Raw genomic sequence first — 19,236 nt, 5'->3', positions numbered from 1 at the left:
CAATCTGAAAAAAGTAAGGAAAGTACATATCTTAGTGATTTAAAATAGATAAAATGTAAATGACAAATAATAGATTAAAAATTGTTAAAGAAGATGAAACAACAGTGATAAATGATAATTCTCATTTATCAGATATATAACCAATTAAATTAATAATATTTAATTTTAATGACATTTAATCACGATTTAATTTTAATGAGGGATTGAGGAAAGTAACAATCCAAAACTATTGAGGAGCTTAATTTTGTACAGGCTTTAATAACATATATATTAAAGTACAAATTTAGCATATTTATTTGACCCAACAAGTTTCACCTCTAGATATTTATTCTTCAAGTATATTCATAAGTGTTCATAAGATATTTGTACAGTGAATTCACTGCAGTATTTATAATTGAAAAAATATATTGAAAATATACTGACAAATGTTTATCTATAGGGAAATGTTTAAATACCTTTACACTAAGAACTTCTCCTATTAAAATGTCTAAGGTTTATCTATGTATAATGACAATAAAAGATCACCAAGATATTTTGTAACTGAAAGTGAAGAAAAAATTGCAAGTCTTTTTTTGCTATAATTTTATTTAATAACAGTATTTAGAACATGATATCCATGGCAGAAGTTATCTAGATTCACCAAGCTAGTTTTTCTGCCTTCCTGGGCACATGGCTAGATTTTTTTCCCCCATGTTCTCTTGCAATGGGTGACCAAGTCCTGGCCTATGGGTAGAGTGAAATGGTGTAAGATTCTCCGTGCTCCCTCTTCCCCCCTTGTTTATCCTGATTGGTATCTGGGTATCTGCACTTGACACTGAAGGCTACCTCAAAACCACAGGTTGAGAATCGTGAAGCTTATGTCACCCTGAACATCACTGAACGGCCGCAGGGAACAGAACTCCTGCTTCTACCTTTGCTGACTGAACTTTGTATGAACAAGAAATAAGCTTCTGTGTTGCTAGGCTACCAAGATTTCAAGGTGTATCCATTACAGAAGCTAGCATTACCCTTACTAATACAATTTCACTTGTTTAAAATCTGATAAAGAAAGAAAACTAAATTATATGTCCATATAACTGGATATGTATTTGTACAAAATGGAACACAGATTAATTGCCTCTTGGGTGCAGATTGGCATTGGGTCTGGAGGAGAATATGAATGAAAATGCTCACTTTATGTACCTTTTGTGACACTAGTTATTTGCTGTTATTTCTTTAGGTAGATGTGTGTATAATGTTGTTGAAATTTAGTCTAGGGAAGAACCAAAGTAATTCTAAGATGATAATTTTGGAACTGTGTCCTAAGGAAGAAATAAGGTAAAAGTGTACTTCGGGGAAATCCTAGGCTATATGAAAAGCATAAATCATGGAATACTGAAAAAAATTACACTAGAAGGTGTTTAGAACATACATTGGACATATATTAAGGCATTGCAAACAGATAAAACTGAAAGGTAAATGGAACCAAATCATTGAAGAATATATACTTTCAATTAGGATAATCTTTGGCATGGGAGTAAATAAGAACAAGAACAGTGAGAAGGATGGATTAGAAAAAATAGGAACTAAAGTCAGAGGTACTGACAAAGAAATGTGATCATAAAACTAACAAAAGGTAAAGAATCTATAAAGAAGCTATTTTATTATTAAAATAAAAAGGAAGAATAGAATTTGAGATATGGAAGGCAAGGAAAAAAAAGAGAAATCCAGGGTTTCGATGACTCTGAATTTCCACATAGGGAGAAAGCATTCCTCTAAGTCTCATCCAGCTTTGGGCTCTGGAATCAGATCCTGCATGCACTCTGTGATCAAGAACAACCCTCAGTAGGGCTGGCATCAGACGGGAGAATCAGAATTTATCAAGGGAAGTCCAGCTTTTCAAAAATATCCACTGGAGATACTGAGAAACTGCAGTTTGGAATACCGTGGAGTAAAATTTTTGCGTAACTCATGATTATGCTTGAACATCATCATGTAAGAATGACTGGTCTCAAGAACCCTAACTATGAATATGTAAGAGCTAAAGAATAGAAGATTGTGAGAATGAGAAATGAATTATTTTAGTGAGAAAAATTAGACAATGTGAAAACAAGACCTATTTAAATTACACTATTATGTTAATAGTGAATTAACTTGCCTTAAAATGTTAAATTTTATTCAATTAATTATTAGGATATAATTCTTGTTCTATTGCATAATGTTACATTAAAGAAAGAGTAAAGCTTGGGGTTATGTTTGTTTAGATTGATTTTTCCATGTATAATATGTTGCTTTGGTATCTAATTCTTATTTTGAGTGGTAAATGAGATTTTTACATGTAATAACAGTAATTTCACATATTTCCTCTTTTAATATAATTATGCCAATTAAATACATTTTAAACAGCAAACACTTTTCTGTGTTGTTATGCACTCAGATAAAATTATTTTAAAATTTATTAAATCAAACTAAATTTGATTTAATAAATTTTAGAGCTAGTGGAAAATGATAATTTAAATAAAACTTTGAAGCCATATTTCAATAGGGCTCTATTTTATATTAAAAAATCTATTTGATATTATGGTGTTCTCATGATTTTGAGAGTTGAAGTAGGAATTAAATTCTTCTTTGGATTTCTTCCTATTAGCCACCACAGTTAAAACATCACTAAGTATTCTTGGCTATCTGCTTGGGAATCAAAGTCCTAATCACTAAGAAACTCAACAGAAATAGGTATAGAGGTAGATATAGATATACATGTACATATACATATAGATATGGGCATAGTAAATACAAGCATGTGAATTTTGATAATACATAAGCAGAGAAATGGATGTATAGAAAGATTGAGCAAGCACTTTGAGTAACTTTTCCAGTACCTTACTCTCAAAGGGAGTACTGCTTACCTGGTCTATTCAGGTGTGATCCAGGATAAAGTAAGAGATATTAGTTAAGCCTGTTCAGAAAACTACTTTTAAAAAGGACTATAGGGAATTCCTTGGCAATCCAGTGGTTAGGACTCAACGCTTCCACTGCTGGGGCCCTGGGTTCAATTCCTGGTTGGGGAAGTAGGATCCTGCAAGCCGTGCAGTGTGGCCATAAATAAATAAATAAATAGTAACTTAAAAAAAAATAAAAAGGGCTTTAAAAAGACTACAAAGAGAATAGTTGAGGGAAATGAAGCAACACTTTGGAATAAATCGTTACAGTTTACCAAGTGTTAATGTAAATAAATATATATCTGTGCTATATACATACAAAATTAAATGCACGTAATTCTTCTAAGAAAATATGATCCAATGAGCATGTGGTGAAATTAGAATTCTCATATTTTGCTGGTAGGAATGGAAAGTGATGCAGTTTCTTTGGAAAATAGTTCAGCTGTTGCTCTAAATGTTAAACACGGGATATACGATCAAGCAATTCTACTCCTAGGTATATATACCCAAGAAAATGCAGACAATAACTTGGACATGAATGTTCATAGTAACATTGTTCATAGTAGGCAAAAGTAAAAACAGCCCAAAATGACCATCAATTAATGAATGGATAAATAAAATATCAATAATAAAAGGGAATAAAGTTCTTTTACATGCAAGTACATGGATGAACCTTAAAAACATTATGGTAAGTGATAAAGCCCAGCACAAAAGACCACATGTTATGTGATTCCATTTATATGATGTCCAAAATTGACAAATCTATAGAGACAGAAAGTAGGCTAAAGGTGGCGCTGATGGATATGGGATTTCTTTGGGGAATGACAAAATATAAAATTATACTGTGGTGATAGTTGCACAACTCTGGATCCACTAAAACTTGCATTTTAAATGGGTTCATTCTAGTTTGTAAATTATATCTTGATATAGCTATTAACATTAATTTATGATCTGGATAAAAGGGGGAAAAACCTGAAATAGTTTAAATATATTAACTCCAAACTGATAGAATCAGTGGTGTATCTCCAAATGATACAACACTATGCAGATTTTAAAAGGAAAATCAAGAACTGTCTTCACTGACAGTGCAGCCTGCTAAGCACAATTTTTAGGTGAATAAATAAAGAGCAGAATATTCTAGTAGTGAAAAGACAAAGCAGACTGGAATATAAGTGTTTATACTATAATTCTCACTTCTGTAAAAAAAAAAATCTATACATATTATTTGTAAATCAGGTTTTTTGTTGCCTAGGTTATAACACATTTATTTTACTGCTTTTAAAAATCTGTAATGATTTGAAAACTTTTCTTCCCCTTCACTATTAATAGCCACAAGGTCAAGATTTCTCTAGCTCAGTTTCTTTCTTTCTTTGAATACTTCATTATGATTTTAAAGATTCTCCTTCTCTACTTGTGAGCGGGTCTTCCAGGATTTACACTTGTGAGCAAGCCCATTCCTCCTTCTAAGAAACTGAGGCCAGATAAGTGTCTGCTGACAGGAAGCAAACCCCTCAAGCTGCTGCCCTCCTCAGGGGATTCTGTAGAGCCCCTGGAGGAGAGGGGCAAAGAGTGGAGCGTCCTCTCCTCCACTGAGAGCTCCCCCCACCCCTACCCCTGAGATTAGAAATGACTGTCACATCAAGGTGTCTTCCTCTAAGGATCAGGCTTGATTATGAATAAAATTAGCATATCTTATTTAATCATTAATTCATACAGAAAAAGACTCTTGAACGCTTACTACTTGTTATAACAGTGACTGGTCCATCACTGTACTTTTGTCTGAAGTTATCCAAGAGGCAATCAAGCAGATTCTTCAGACTTATTATTTTGGACTTATAGTAAATCATGTATTTAGTTAAGAAAGACAAAGAAGTTCAATCTTTACAGTACTGTTTATTTTAAAAACAATTTTGAAAACCCTGAGCCTTGATTTAGTTCTGAGCTCTCATACATTCATGATTTTTAGAATTAAAAAGAACTATAATTTTAGTGCTCCTTTTTCACATTGCTAATTATATTAATATGACTGTCATCAGGTTGTGCTTAATAAACATCCACATGTACTTTATATTTTTAATCTTTTATGTAAAATAAGTTAAAATTTAACAACCAGAACAAATATTTTGTTTCTTGTAAAATATATAATAAATTGAATAAATTTTATTTATTTTAATTCTAAATTCTAAAATAGGTAAATTCATGGCATAATTTATAACTAGTGAAAAAATACTGAAAGTCAAGGACTATTAAGAATAATATATCAGATATAAAATTTGATCCTAATAAGATAAAATGTATCTGGTTAATGCAGTTTTCAAATGTTGATTTATGATTCTGACATTTTAATTGATGGATCAATTGATAGTAATTACTTCTGTGTAATCAGTTAGCCACTTAAATGTGCAACACATTGATTTTTTCAGGTGAGACATGTGCTCCCTGAGCAGCTACAGTAGGAGAAAGAACTAGTGACATTTAATTCAGTCTAATTTATTCCTGAGAAAAATGTGATTGACTGCAGTTCATGAAGTCCACAGCAAGAGTTAGAGAAAATGGTGAAATCATTCAGAAACACTAAAACTAAAAATTAAATTAAAATAAGAAATGCTGAGTAATAAATCCCATGTAATTCAAATTAGCATTGCCATTTAACTTGACGGAAGTTACCTTATAGGGACAAACATATTGCGAGTACAAATGGGGAGAACTACACTAATCCAATAGAATGAAATCAGAGAAAGTTGATTGTAAAGTTACATCAAAGCTGTTAGATTTTATATTATCTATAAAACTAAAAAGCTATGTTATGGAGTTATGAATGGACCCAAAGATAACCAAATTATTTTTACTTGCTATTTTTCTGGTGAGTGGAGTGATACATTGTATATTTACAAAAATGATTCAAATTCATTTATAAAATATTTATCAGAGAGCTTACTTGGGAACAAGCATTGTTGTTAGGGATATGATGAAGAAAATAGCAGATTGCAATCCAGAGCAGAAAGAAGAGAGTCAGGCTTAACAACTATAAAAATTAAAATATGGTTATGTTACCTTAAAAAAATGCACAACATAAGAGCTGTGAGTTGAGCTTTCAGTGTCTTACTGAGGACTACAGCCTGGGAGGCAGACTCTCAGCAAGCTCTGAGAAACTGTTCAAAGAGGTAAGGGGGTAGCCAAGACATATATGTATTTTTCACTGGGAAAAAAATATGTAGTCAAACATCAGAAGATCACTGCTACTTAGAACAGACACCTCAAATTAATGATTTTAGTGCTTTTCTGTGTATGGGAAGATGCAAGAATCAGGGCTGACTGAAATCTTTCCTTAGATGTGCATCCTAACTACCTAGGGCCAGTATGCAAAGCACAGAATGCTTCCTGTTTTCTCCATCCTGAATTCCATGAAGGATGCAGTGTCAGTGGGCAACTGCAGTGGCGAATGGCTTGATCCTTGTAGAACTGGAACACGGGCAACGTTTTCTTTTCTTCACAGTTACAAACTATGATAAACAACATAAAGAAGAATTTCAGGTTGTAAAAGGACTGTAAAACAAAAGAAACTGACCTGCACATTAACATTATTTTCGTAAAATGTTTTTATGAATCATCTATTTCACTTTCCTCAGCTTTTTATCCCAGTAAGTTGACATATGAATACAAAGTAGACACAAAAATAACTGTCTCTAATTGTCACTCAGACAATATTTTTGAACTGACTTCTTTTACCAAGATTTTATCTTTATAACAGCGTACAAAATAAAGATTTACTCAGATAGTTAAATTGTTGATTATTTTTATTGCAGCAAGATTTTTTACATTTAAAAGATAACTCTCAATGATTTTGTGAAGTGAAAATTTCAATTTGAAAAATAATAGATATATGTATATGGATAACTGAATCACTTTGTTGTACAACTGAAGGTAACACATCGTTAATCAACTATAATATAAAATAAAAAGTTAAAAAAAATTCAAAAGCACTGGTTCTCAAACAACACAAAACAGGAGTACAGTGAAGACATTAATTCAACAAATACTTAATAAAGTCTCTACTAAGAATAGGGAATTCTGACAAAATGAGGAATCTGTGTGTGGAAGAAAAATGGAAAAAATAGTGACCGGTGTACATACAACCTAGTAGAAGTATGTGCATAAAATAATAATACTACAAGCAGGTGGGAAATATTCTAGCAGTGGTACAATGACGTCATTGAATTTTAGAAAGGCGAGAAACATCAATTTCACCTTGGTGGGCTAAGAGCAACCAACAAGGCTGTGTTGAGGAAATGATGGAGATCTTGACTTGGCACGTTAGATGAAATATACACAGGAATAGAGGAACAACAATGCGTAGAAAGTGGTTTGAACAAACTTCAAAAATTAGGAAAGGTCTTTAAGGAATAGTAATCTCATTTGGTTTGAGAGAACGTAAGGTACTTATTAGGAATCATGATAAAACAGGCTGGAAAGCAGAGAGGAATTCGATTATCAAGAGGCTTTGAATGTAGAAGTAAGGAATTTCAATTTACAGTAATTCAAAGGAAATTGGTTTCTGTTCATTAGTTTTTAGGGAAGAAAAAAATTAAACTGGCAGTAAAATCGGTGAAAAAAATGAGAGTCATTTGTAGCATATCTTTTGGTTAACTCCTAAAATGAATGAAAGTGACTTTGAAAAATACACATTGCTAGCAATCAACCTAGAAATAGTTCAAGTTCAAGCAGTTTTACCACTAAAATGTCACATGGCCTAAATTCTTCATCTTAGGCTCACATGGTTTAGAAGAGCTGAAGTAGAACTATGTTTAGCCCAAATCTGAATTATTTTACGTTAGAGAACTGACTCAGGCTTGTACAGGCCGATGCATTCAGGTTTCTCAGGACTTTGAGGAAATTAATGAGGCTTCTCAGAAGAAACAAGTATCTTGACTCCACGATTCCCCCACGGTCCCATTTGCAACATTTATAAATCCTACAATTGTAGAACAAACGTGACAATCCTATGTGCCCTCAGCTGAACCTTGGATGACTATTGGTTTTATCTCCCTCTTATTTTAAACCAAAGTTTCTGTTATTTCTATTTAAGTCCTGGCTCTTTTACTTATACTACTTTTTTCTGATCTGTTTATAAATCTAGATCCCAGGATTCTACCCCGTCAGCAACGTCCGCGTCTGTCCCTCCTTCTGGGGCCGCGGAAGGGGCCGGTTCCCCGGGGGCCTCACTCGTCCCCCGCGTGGCGCCGGCCACGTGCCAGGGGCGCGTGTGTCACCACGGGGGCACCTGCCGCACCGTCCTCCTCCCGGGGGGCGTCTTCTCCTTCCAGTGCGACTGTCCGCTCCATTTCACCGGCCGGTTCTGTGAACGAGGTAACCAATCTCCGCTATCCTCCTGTATTTCCTTTTCAAAACTTCTCCAGAGGGTGGAAAACAATAGAAACCTATCATAAACACATTGATGGCTATTAGCACAAACAAGAAACATCTGTATAATTTTATTTAAAAACGCATTCTGATAGAACATTTTCAGTTCAGTATTGCAGAACCAACTATATATATATATATATATATATTTTCATTAGAACTGCCATTCAGAGTACATTTGCAATCGCTACACAACATAGGAGCTAAAATTCAAATGTAGTGTTATTTAGGGAGTTTCTTTAAAGTTATGGTGCATCCATCCTTTGTCACCATAGTAACAATTAAGTTCTAATTAACATGTTTATTGCTTAATTGTTAATCAAATCGCTTCTTTATATTTCAAAAGCAGATCCCCGTATTGAAGTTATTTTGGTGTTTAAGAAGAGCACACTATTTTTCTGATGCTTAAGAGTATGGTTTTAGCATTAATTAAGCTATTGATGAATCAAAAGAAAATTCCCCTTTTGTCAACATCTAATGGCCTCCTAAGAGTGTCTCAGTTAATTAAAGCAGTGCTGGGCAAGACAGCCAGAAATGCCCCGGGCAGATGACCAAAGCATTAGGTCCTGACGCAGCTGGCCTGTCCCTGCAGGAAGCCTGGAGAGTGTCATTCTGTTCTATGTAAAATTGACCACGAGTTCTAAATTGGGGGAGGGGTAGGGGTTACTACTGGGTGATGATTCAGATGGCAGAGAATTTCACTGCTTCTCCGAGATTGTGTTAAATAACTCCTTTTTTAAATACCAAAATGTGGGACGTCCAAAAGAGAATTCAAAGGTATTCATATGTGTTATTCAGCTCTCCTTCCCAAACAATCTTGTGTGACTGCTATGAATGCGTTGCTGTTTAGCCAAAGAAGCAAGGAAACACAATCAAAAGCACAGAAATGGAAACATGGTCTATTTTCATGTTCATTGTAAAAACGTGTCCTTAAAGTCTATTTTGTAACTGTAAAATGGTTTTGAAGACACATCACTATGGCTTGATTTTTGAGTGAATATTTTATATGTCTGCAAAATACCATGAGACATGCATGTTTTGCTGCCATCTGAGACCATTGGTATTACATACCGTGAGTGGACTTCCAGGGACATAATTTGGATGGTAAAGATCTTTTAGATCCACATGTAGAACTGAGAGGTTTTTTCTTTCTTTAATTTCACGGTAGGTAAAGCCTTAGCAAAATACCCTCCTTACCTTTCTTAAAATATACTCTGATATTTTAAGGTTTTTTTCAATCTGAATTTACTGACAGTGATGAATTTGATGTTGTGAAAACAGGGGTCCTCAGTTACGGAGTGTGTCCCTTGTCCCCTGTACGGGCCAAACCACAAGTCTTCCCACTGAGCTTCAGTCCTCTCCTCAGACCCCTCGCTCTGTGGCTTTAACACCTCACACAGTGACCCATACTTTCCTCCAGAAAAAGAGAAACCCGGGTTTACCTGGAGTTAAACCCCAGGATTGACTGAGGTTTCTTTGGCGTTTGGGTGGCAGAATGTAGGACACTGACCTCAGGAAAAGAAGTGGGGAACTCTGCTCTATATTCGCTTTTAGGAATATTTCATTTTTTTCCAACATTATTAAGCACTTTCTACCTTCTATATTTTAACTGTTTTTCCTGTTGATTTTGCAGTATTTTTAAAACTAATAAATTGTATGATAACATGGTGCTAAAACCAGATAATCTACCGCAGAATATTTATTTCTAAGTGTATAGTCAGAAAGTGTGAACAAATAATCATTACCAATGAGACAATTGTTTTTTTAAAGAAACTTTAAATCAGTTATATCTGAGGTGTATGATACACTAAACAAAATTCATGCAGTAGGACTCTTTAGATTATTAGATATCATAATATTACCTATGATTTTATTGTTGTTCTTGCCTGTTGGGGAAATATTTCAGTATAAAACTTAGACTGTGATGAGATGTGCATTTTTAGAATTGAGAATATTATTTCTAATTGTAAAAATTATACCTTTTCCCTTGTTCAACTCTTTTTTTTTTCTTGAAGTATAGTTCATTTATAGTATTGTGTTGGTTTTAGGTGTACAGCATAGCGATTCCATTTTTTTTGCAGATTATACTCCATTATAGGTTATTATAAGATATTGTGTATAACTTCCTGTGCTATGCTGTAAATCAGTGTTCCTTATATACATATTTATTTTTAAACATTTACCACCTAAATTCATGTTAAGTATCTTTCTTCTTTCAGTCATGAAGAAAGCCAAGAACAGGTTCGTGTTCTCAATCTAATGCTCTAAATATAAGTCATACTAGCATGCATCTTAGAACCCAGGTCACAGATGAGGATTATTGCCTAAGGCCCACTGGTACCTGGAATCTGGTACCATGACGAGGCTTTTTATATATAGCATTCTCCAGGTTGGCCAGATGCACCATTTCTAAGTGTAGATTTCAATAAAGAGTATTGTATGCCAGCTTCAAAGTATGTAAACTACCTGCTAAAAATCTTGCTTTGGATACACAGTCTCTAAATCTCTCTCTCTGTCTCTCTCTCTCTCTCCATATATATATATGAAGTATATTTATTGAAGTATATTGATTTATTGAAGTATAATTGATTTACAATGTCTTAGTTTCAGGTGTACAGCAAAGTGATTCAGTTTATATATATATATATAGAGAGAGAGAGAGAGAGAGAATTTTTAAGATTCTTTTCCCATATAGGTTATTACAAAATATTAAATATAGTTCCCTGTGCTATACAGTCAGTCCTTGTTGTTTATCTGTTTTATAGATAGTAGTGTGTATATGTTATTCTCAAATTCCTAATTTATCCCTCCCCCCCAACCTCTCCCCTTTGGTAACCATAAGTTTGTTTTCTATGTCTTTGAGTCTGTTTCTGTTTTGTAAATAAGTTCATTTGTATCATATATTTTTTTAGATTCCACATATAAGTGATAACATATCATATTTGTCATTCTCTGTCTGACTTACTTCACTTAGTATGATAATCTCTAGGTCCATCCATGTTGCTGCAAATGGCATTCTTTTGTTCTTTTTTACGCTTAGTAATATTCCATCACATATATGTACCACATCTTCTTTAACCATTCCTCTGTTGATGGACATTTATGTTGCTTCCATGTCTTGACTATTGTAAATAGTGCTGCAATGAACATTGGGGTGCATGTGTGTTTTCAAATTATGGTTTTCTCTGGATATATGCCCAGGAGAGCTACCATATGATCCTATAATATATAGTTTCTGAGAATTGTTGTCAGTATTAAAATGATTAGAATTTACAGATAGATTGCTATGAAAATGACTGCTTAAATGAGTCCCTTATTGAGTACATTCAACATCTAAACCATCCGAACTTCTGCTTTAGGAATGAAACTTGCATACTCTCATTGTGAAGAGTTCTGATTGACCAGACACTGTACTGGGTGCTTCATGCATCTTATTTCACTTAACCATCAGAGTAACCCAACCGAAGCCAGCTCTCTAAATGACCCCCATTTACAAATGAGAAATTGAAGGCCTCTAGCTGTTAAATTACTCCCTTTAGGTCGCACAGCTTGCACGTGGTGGAGATGGGATTAGAAGCCATCTCAGCAGACTCCACAATTCACATTTAACCACTGTGCTCTATTGATACACTCGTTAGAAAATCAAATTTAATATGACATGGAATTTCTAATTTTTCTCACTCTTTCATGTTTATAAAAATGTATCTTTATGTCAGGGAAAAGAGAGTTTTCTTTAAAAAATCAAATTTCAAAAATCAGAAAAACAAAGAAGTTAATGTTAATCTAATAATTTTCATGACCCACTTAAAATTAAGCTGAGAAGCATATTGGGTGATCTGAAAAGAATTGTATCTGAGTGGTAGTATTTTTCCATAATGATTTCAGTAAAACTATAATGTAGAAAGTAGATTAAGAATATTTGAATTTCAGAAAAATCTAGACATAGATGATGAAAGAACATGACTCTCTGAAAAAAATATATAATTGCAGAGTCATCTACCCATAAAGATATTTTCAAAACTGATTTTTCTTCATAGCCTTGCTCCTTTTTCTTTCCAGTGCATACATTCAACCTGTAAGAGAATGTTAAATTATTTTATTTTAACAACCTTGATTTTTCACAGCAAAATGGAGGTGCCAGTCAAGTATGAGTTTTAACTAAAGTAGCATTAGATTCAGCAACACAGAGAAAGGGTTTGCAGGGCTGTAGGACTCAGTACTAGTTCACCCATACACATATTTCCCATGTACTTGGCATTACATCCTGGGCGCCACTTTATCAAATCACCTAATCACCTAATAACATTGACTTATAGAATCAGTTTGATTTAATATATTCCTTTTTTTTCTCAACACATGCTATCTTAATTCATATTAGCTGAACCTTATTGCTTGCTTTGTCATAATGATCCTGCATCTCACCAGGGGAGACAGAAGAGCCTGTATTCTTGCTTTGTTTTAGATGGCTGTGTGCAGGCAGATGGCTGTCCCCTCCTGTAAAGTTCAGAGTGACAGATTTAGAATATCAGTGCTTTGTGCTGCAGGAAAGCATGTGCCTCTGACTATTAATTGTAGGATTAACATTTGTAAACAGTCCCATACTTTTTAGTGTTCTATAAAACAGTTTTATAAATAGTGTAATAAAGGAGTATTTAAATGCCATACATTAAAACCAAGAAATCATTTATTTGATATCCTGTCTCTGTATGTTCCATATATGCTTAAAGGTCAGCGGCACTGAGTCAATTGCAAACGTAGAAATAAAAATGAGAGGTTTTACTAGGTGTTTCGTCTTGTTTGTTTTTTTTTTTAAAAAAGAGGCCTGAATGTCTGCTTTGTTTTTACCATAATCAGAACATATTTTAAAGGCATATTAGAGTAGTCTGAATGTATTTGTTAACTATAGTCAGGTAGCTGAATGTCAGATGTTCCAGAGCCAAGAAGGCAGAGATAGTTAGCATCTAATAACAATGATCTATCTCCCTGCCAGAGGACTGATGGTCTGCATCATCAGAGAAGGGCCAAGAAATGGGTGTTGGCCTTTTCAAACATAACATTCCTGTCTGAAAATCCATCTTTAAAAGCAGAGGGCAACGCTGCATATTTATCAGTAAATGGCAACGGCTGAAATATTAAGATGTTAAGTTGAGAGTGAATGGGGATTGAGGTCAAGGGCAGAGGCTGACAGGAGACAAGACCACCTGTGGGCAGAGACAGAGGGTTCTGTTTCTGGAGCACGGGCAAGGGAAGGCCCCCATCTTCCCTGCCCTCGCACCACCTGTTGCTGCCGTTCTCCACCACGAGCACCATGTTCAGCTGGTAGAAAATGACAGCTCCCCCCTCATTCTGGTGCTGATAACTGTAAAAACTACATGTCCATCAATCTCTCTACTTACATTGGTAATAATCTAGAAATTTCCATCTAGAAAGAGGAGGGAAACATATACCCCTGTGTCCCTCAAAAAAGGATGACATTTATTTTATTTGTCTCCTTTATTGACTTAAATAGCATCTTTTAATTCCCTTACTATTCAACACATCCAATTAAAAAATCCTTAGTGGAACATCTATACATTAGTACCACACATGGAGTCAGTCATCAGAGGTGGTGTGAGGATCACATTTTTGTCTTTAAGTTTTCAAGTGGTTGTGAGCATGGAGGGTGGGTTGCGAGGATGCAAGGAAGGGAAGACAAGCCAGACATGCAGGTCAGCTACCATTCACTACTTACCTCTTTAAAGCTATATAATCTCAGCTCAGCCTCACCCCTGTCCCCAGCAATGTCTGCCTGAGGACCTATATTTGTTTTCTGTTGCTTCCATAACTAATGATCACAACCTAGTGACTTCAGCAACACAAGTGTACTATCGTAAAGCTCCGTAAATCAGATGTCTGACACAGTTCTCAGCAGGTTAAAATCAAGGTGCAGGCAGGGCCGTGTTCCTTTCTGGAGGCTCCAGAGAAGAATCTGTACCTTGCCTTCTGACTTCCAGAGGCTATCTGATTTCTTTGGCTCATGGCCCCCTTTATTCGACCTTCAAAGCGAACAATGGTGGGTCCAAACTTTTTCATATCACCTCACTTTATCTACTCTTCCATTTCCCTTTTCTACATTTAAGAATGCTTGTGATTACACAGATTCCCCTGGGATAATCCAGGATCATCTCAGTATCTCGACATTGACTAATTAGCTATTTTAATTCTGGCTACATCCTTAATGCCCCTTTGCCACATAAAGTAACATTTGCAGAGATCCTAGGAGTTAGAATGTGGACATCTTCGGGGGACCACTATTCTGCCTACCACAGGCCTTGTAGTCATTCCTCAGAGAATTTACATAGTCATATAATAGAAAAGGAAGTTTACTGGATGGATATCTAGGGCTAATAGAATTGGGGGAAGCCAGTGAAACCAGGTTGTAAAATGCACTCTGAAGGATGCTCTGGAGAGCCAGTCAACAGGAAGTGAGGGCTCACCTGAGAACAGACTGAGACACACCTTCACTGAACAGGGGCTCACACAGCCATCACGTTCTGAGTCACTTGCTCAAGATGCAGAGTCCCATCAAATATTGTGAAATTGCCTAATTGGCAAAACCTCCACCACATTCTAACCCACTGCCTGAGCAGGAGGTTAGGAGAGGAACAAAAGGAGTCATCGTTTACTTCAGGCTCCTAACAGTAACTAGACTGCACAGTCCGCCAGCATCCCAAACCATGGGCCTCTTCTCCATTTCCACACAAAAATATAGGCATTCACAAAGCCTTTTATAGCACACATATGCACGCATGCACACACTTTAAAGTTGAATGCTAATCCTTTCCTTAAAAATCCTTCGGATAGAGGAGCTTCAAGATGGCGGAAGAGTAAGACACGGGGATCACCTTCCTCACCGCGAATACATCGGAAATGCATCTACACGTGGAACAACTCCTACAGAACACCTACTGAACGGCTGGCAGAAGACCTCAGACCTCCCAAAAGGCAAGAAACCCCCCACGTACCTGGGTAAGGCAAAAGAAAGAAACAACAGAGACAAAAGAACAGGGATGGGACCTGCACCAGTGGGAGGGAGCTGTGAAGGAGGAAAGGTTTCCACACACTAGGAGCCCCTTCCCTGGCGGAGACTGTGGGTGGCGGAGGGGGGAGCTTCGAAGCCACGGAGGAGAGCACAGCAACAGGGGTGCGGAGGGCAAAGCGGAGAGATTCCCGCACAGAGGATCGGTGCTGACCGGCACTCACCAGCCCGAGAGGCTTGTCTGCTCCCCTGCCGGGGTGGGCGGGGCTGGGAGCTGAGGTTCGGCTTTGGTTGGAGCGCAGGGTTGGCGGCATGAACACAGCCTGCAGGGGGTTAGTGCACCACGGATGGCCGCGAGGGAGTCCGGGGAAAAGTCTGGAGCTGCCTAAGAGGCAAGAGACTTTTTCTTCCCTCTTTGTTTCCTGGTGCGCGAGGAGAGGCGATTAAGAGCGCTGCTTAAAGGAGCTCCAGAGACGGGCGCAAGCCGCAGCTAAAAGCGCGGACCCCAGAGACGGGCATGAAATGCTAAGGCTGCTGCTGCCGCCACCAAGAAGCCTGTGTGCGAGCACAGGTCACTATCCACACCCACCTTCCAGGGAGCCTGTGAAGCCCGCCACTGCCAGAGTCCTGGGATCCAGCGACAACTTCCCCGGGAGAACGCACGGCACGCCTCAGGCTGGTACAACGTCATGCCGGCCTCTGCCGCCGCAGGCTCGCCCCGCACTTCGTGCCCCTCCCTCCCCCTGGCCTCAATGAGCCAGAGCCCGCGAATCAGCGGCTCCTTTAACCCCGTCCTGTATGAGCGAAGTACAGACTCCCTCCGGCAACCTACACGCAGAGGCGGGGCCAAATCCAAAGCTGAACCCCTGGGAGCTGTGAGAACAAAGAAAAGAAAGGGAAATCCCTCCCAGCAGCCTCAGGAGCAGTGGATTAAATCTCCACAATCAACTTGATGTACCCTGCATCTGTGGAATACCTGAAGAGACAACGAATCATCCCAAATTGAGGTGGTGGACCTTGGGAGCAACGATATATGTATATTTTTTCCCTTTTTCTCTTTCTGTGAGTGTTTATGTGTATGCTTCTGTGTGTGATTTCGTCCGTATAGCTTTGCTTTTACCATTTGTCCCAGGTTTCTGTCTGTTTTGGTTATTTTTGGGGTTTTTTAGTATAGTTTTAAGCACTTATTATCATTGGTGGATTTGTTTTTTGCTTTAGTTGCTCTCCTCTTTCTTTCTTTCCTTCCCCCTTTATTTTTATTACTTTTTGATTTTTTTTAATAATTATTTTTATTATTTTATTTTATAGTTTCTTTCTTTCCTCTTTTCTCCCTTATATTCTAAGCTGTGTGGATGACAGGGTCTTGGTGCTCTGGCTGGGCATCAGGCCTGTGAATCTGAGGTGGGAGAGCCGAGTTCAGGACATTAGTCCACCAGAGACCTCCCAGCTCCATGTAATATCAAAAGGTGAAAATCTCCCAGAGATTTCCATCTCAACGCCAAGACCCACCTCCACTCAACGACCAGCAAGCTACAGTGCTGGACACCCTATGTCAAAAACATAGCATGACAGGAACACAACCCCACCCATTAGCAGAGAGGATGCCTAAAATCATAATAAGGTGACAAACACTCCAAAACACACCACCAGACGTGGATCTGCCCAGGGGAAAGACAAGATGCAGCCTCATACACCAGAACACAGGCACTAGTGCCCTCCACTGGAAGCCTACACAACCCACTGAACCAACCTTAGTCACTGGGGGTAGACACCAAAAACAACGGGAACTACGAACCTGCAGCCTGTGAAAAGGAGACCCCCCAAACACAGTAAGTTAAGCAAAATGAGAAGACAGAAAAACACAAAGCAGATGAAGGAGCAAGATAAAAACCCACCAGACCTAACAAATGAAGAGGAAATAGGCAGTCTACCTGAAAAAGGATTCATAATAATGATAGTAAAGATGATCCAAAATCTTGGAAATAGAATGGAGAAAATACAAGAAACGTTTTAGAATGGAGAAAATACAAGAAACGTTTTATAAGGACCTAGAAGAACTAAAGAGCAAACAAACAATGATGAACAACACAAAATATGAAATTAAAAATTGTCTAGAAGGAATCAATAGCAGTATAGCTGAGGCAGAAGAAATACAATACTGCAGAAATACAAAGGATCCTGAGAGATTACTACAAGCAACTATATACCAGTAAAATGGACAACCTGGAAGAAATGGACACACTCTTAGAAAAGCACAACGTTCTGAGACTAAACCAGGAAGAAATAGAAAATATAAGTGACCTGGAAGGTAAAATAGTGGAAATACCTACTGCAGAGCAGGATAAAGAAAAAAAGAATGAAAATAATTGAGGACAGTCTCAGAGACCTCTGGGACAGCATTAAATGCACCAACATTCGAATTATAGGGGTTCCAGAAGAAGAAGAGAAAAAGAAAGGGACTGAGAAAATGTTTGAAGTGATTATACTTGAAAACTTCCCTAATATGGAAAAGGAAATAGTTAATAAAGTCAAGGAAGCGCAGAGAGTCACACACAGGATAAATCCAAGGAGAAACACGCCAAGACACATATTAATAGAACTATCAAAAATCAAATACAAAAAAAAATTTTTAAAGCAGCAGGGGAAAAAAAGCAAATAACATACAAGGGAATCACCATAAGGTTAAAAGCTGATCTTTCAGCAGAAACTCTGCAAGCCAGACGGAAGTGGCAGGACATATTTAAAGTGATGAAAGGGGAAAACAACAACCAAGATTACTCTACCCAGCAAGGATCTCATTCAGATTCGACAGAGAAATTAAAACCTTTACAGACAAACAAAAGCTAAAAGAATTCAGCAACACCATAACAGCTTTACAACAAATGCTAAAGGAACTTCTCTAGGCAGGAAACACAAGAGAAGGAAAAGATCAACAATAACAAACCCAAAACAATTAAGAAAATGATAATAGGGGCATACATATCGATAATTACCTTAAATGCAAGTGGATTAAATTCTCCAACCAAAAGACCTAGACTGGCTGAATGGATACAAAAATAACACCTGTATATATGCTGTCTACAAGAGACCCACTTCAGACCTAGGGACACATACAGACTGAATGTGAGGGGATGCAAAAACATATTCCATGCAAATGGAAATCAAAAGAAAGCTGGGGTAGCAATTCTCATATCAGACAAAATACACTTTAAAATAAAGACTATTAGAAGAGACAAAGAAGGACAATACATAATGATCAAGGGATCAATCCAAGAAGAAGATATAACAATTTTAAATATCTATGCACCCAACAGAGGAGCACCTCAATATATAAGGCAAATACTAACAGCCATAAAAGGGGAAATTGACAGTAACACAATCATAGTAGGGGACTTTAACACCCCACTTTCACCAATGGACAGATCATCCAAAATGAAAATAAATAAAGAAACACAAGCTTTAAATGATACATTAAAGAAGATGGATTTAATGATATTTATAAGACATTCCATCAAAAAACAAAATAATACACTTTCTCCTCAAGTTCTCGTGGAATATTCTCCAAGATAGATCATATCTTGGGTCACAAATCAAGCCTTGGTAAAGTTAAAAAAATTGAAATCGTATCAAGTATCTTTCTGGCCACAGTGCTATGAGACTACATGTCAATTACAGGGAAAAAATCTGTAAAAAATACAAACACATGGAGGCAAAACAATACAATATTTAATAACCATGAGATCACTGAAGAAATCAAAGAGGAAATAAAAAATTGGTAGAAACAAATGACAATAAAAACACGATGACCCGAAGCCTATAGGATGTAGCAAAAATATTTCCAAGAGGGAAGTTTATAGCAATACAATCCTACCTTAAGAA

General features: G+C 36.9%; 1 protein-coding gene across 1 annotated transcript in view; it reads left to right on the top strand.

The window, feature by feature from the left end:
- EYS (eyes shut homolog) overlaps positions 1–19,236 on the top strand; it is a 1,642,163-nt gene that overhangs the window by 1,126,906 nt on the left and 496,021 nt on the right. The window contains exon 29 of the mRNA XM_029223300.1: positions 8,056–8,285. Within this exon, the coding sequence (XP_029079133.1) occupies positions 8,056–8,285 (230 nt within the window). The remainder of the gene's footprint in view (positions 1–8,055; positions 8,286–19,236) is intronic.

The sequence above is a fragment of the Monodon monoceros genome, unplaced genomic scaffold (assembly GCF_005190385.1).
Source record: "Monodon monoceros isolate NGI ecotype Baffin Bay Population unplaced genomic scaffold, NGI_Narwhal_1 Super_Scaffold_15, whole genome shotgun sequence".
In the NCBI taxonomy this organism is placed as follows: Eukaryota; Metazoa; Chordata; class Mammalia; order Artiodactyla; family Monodontidae; genus Monodon; species Monodon monoceros.
This window is presented reverse-complemented; position numbering and strand designations above follow the sequence as displayed.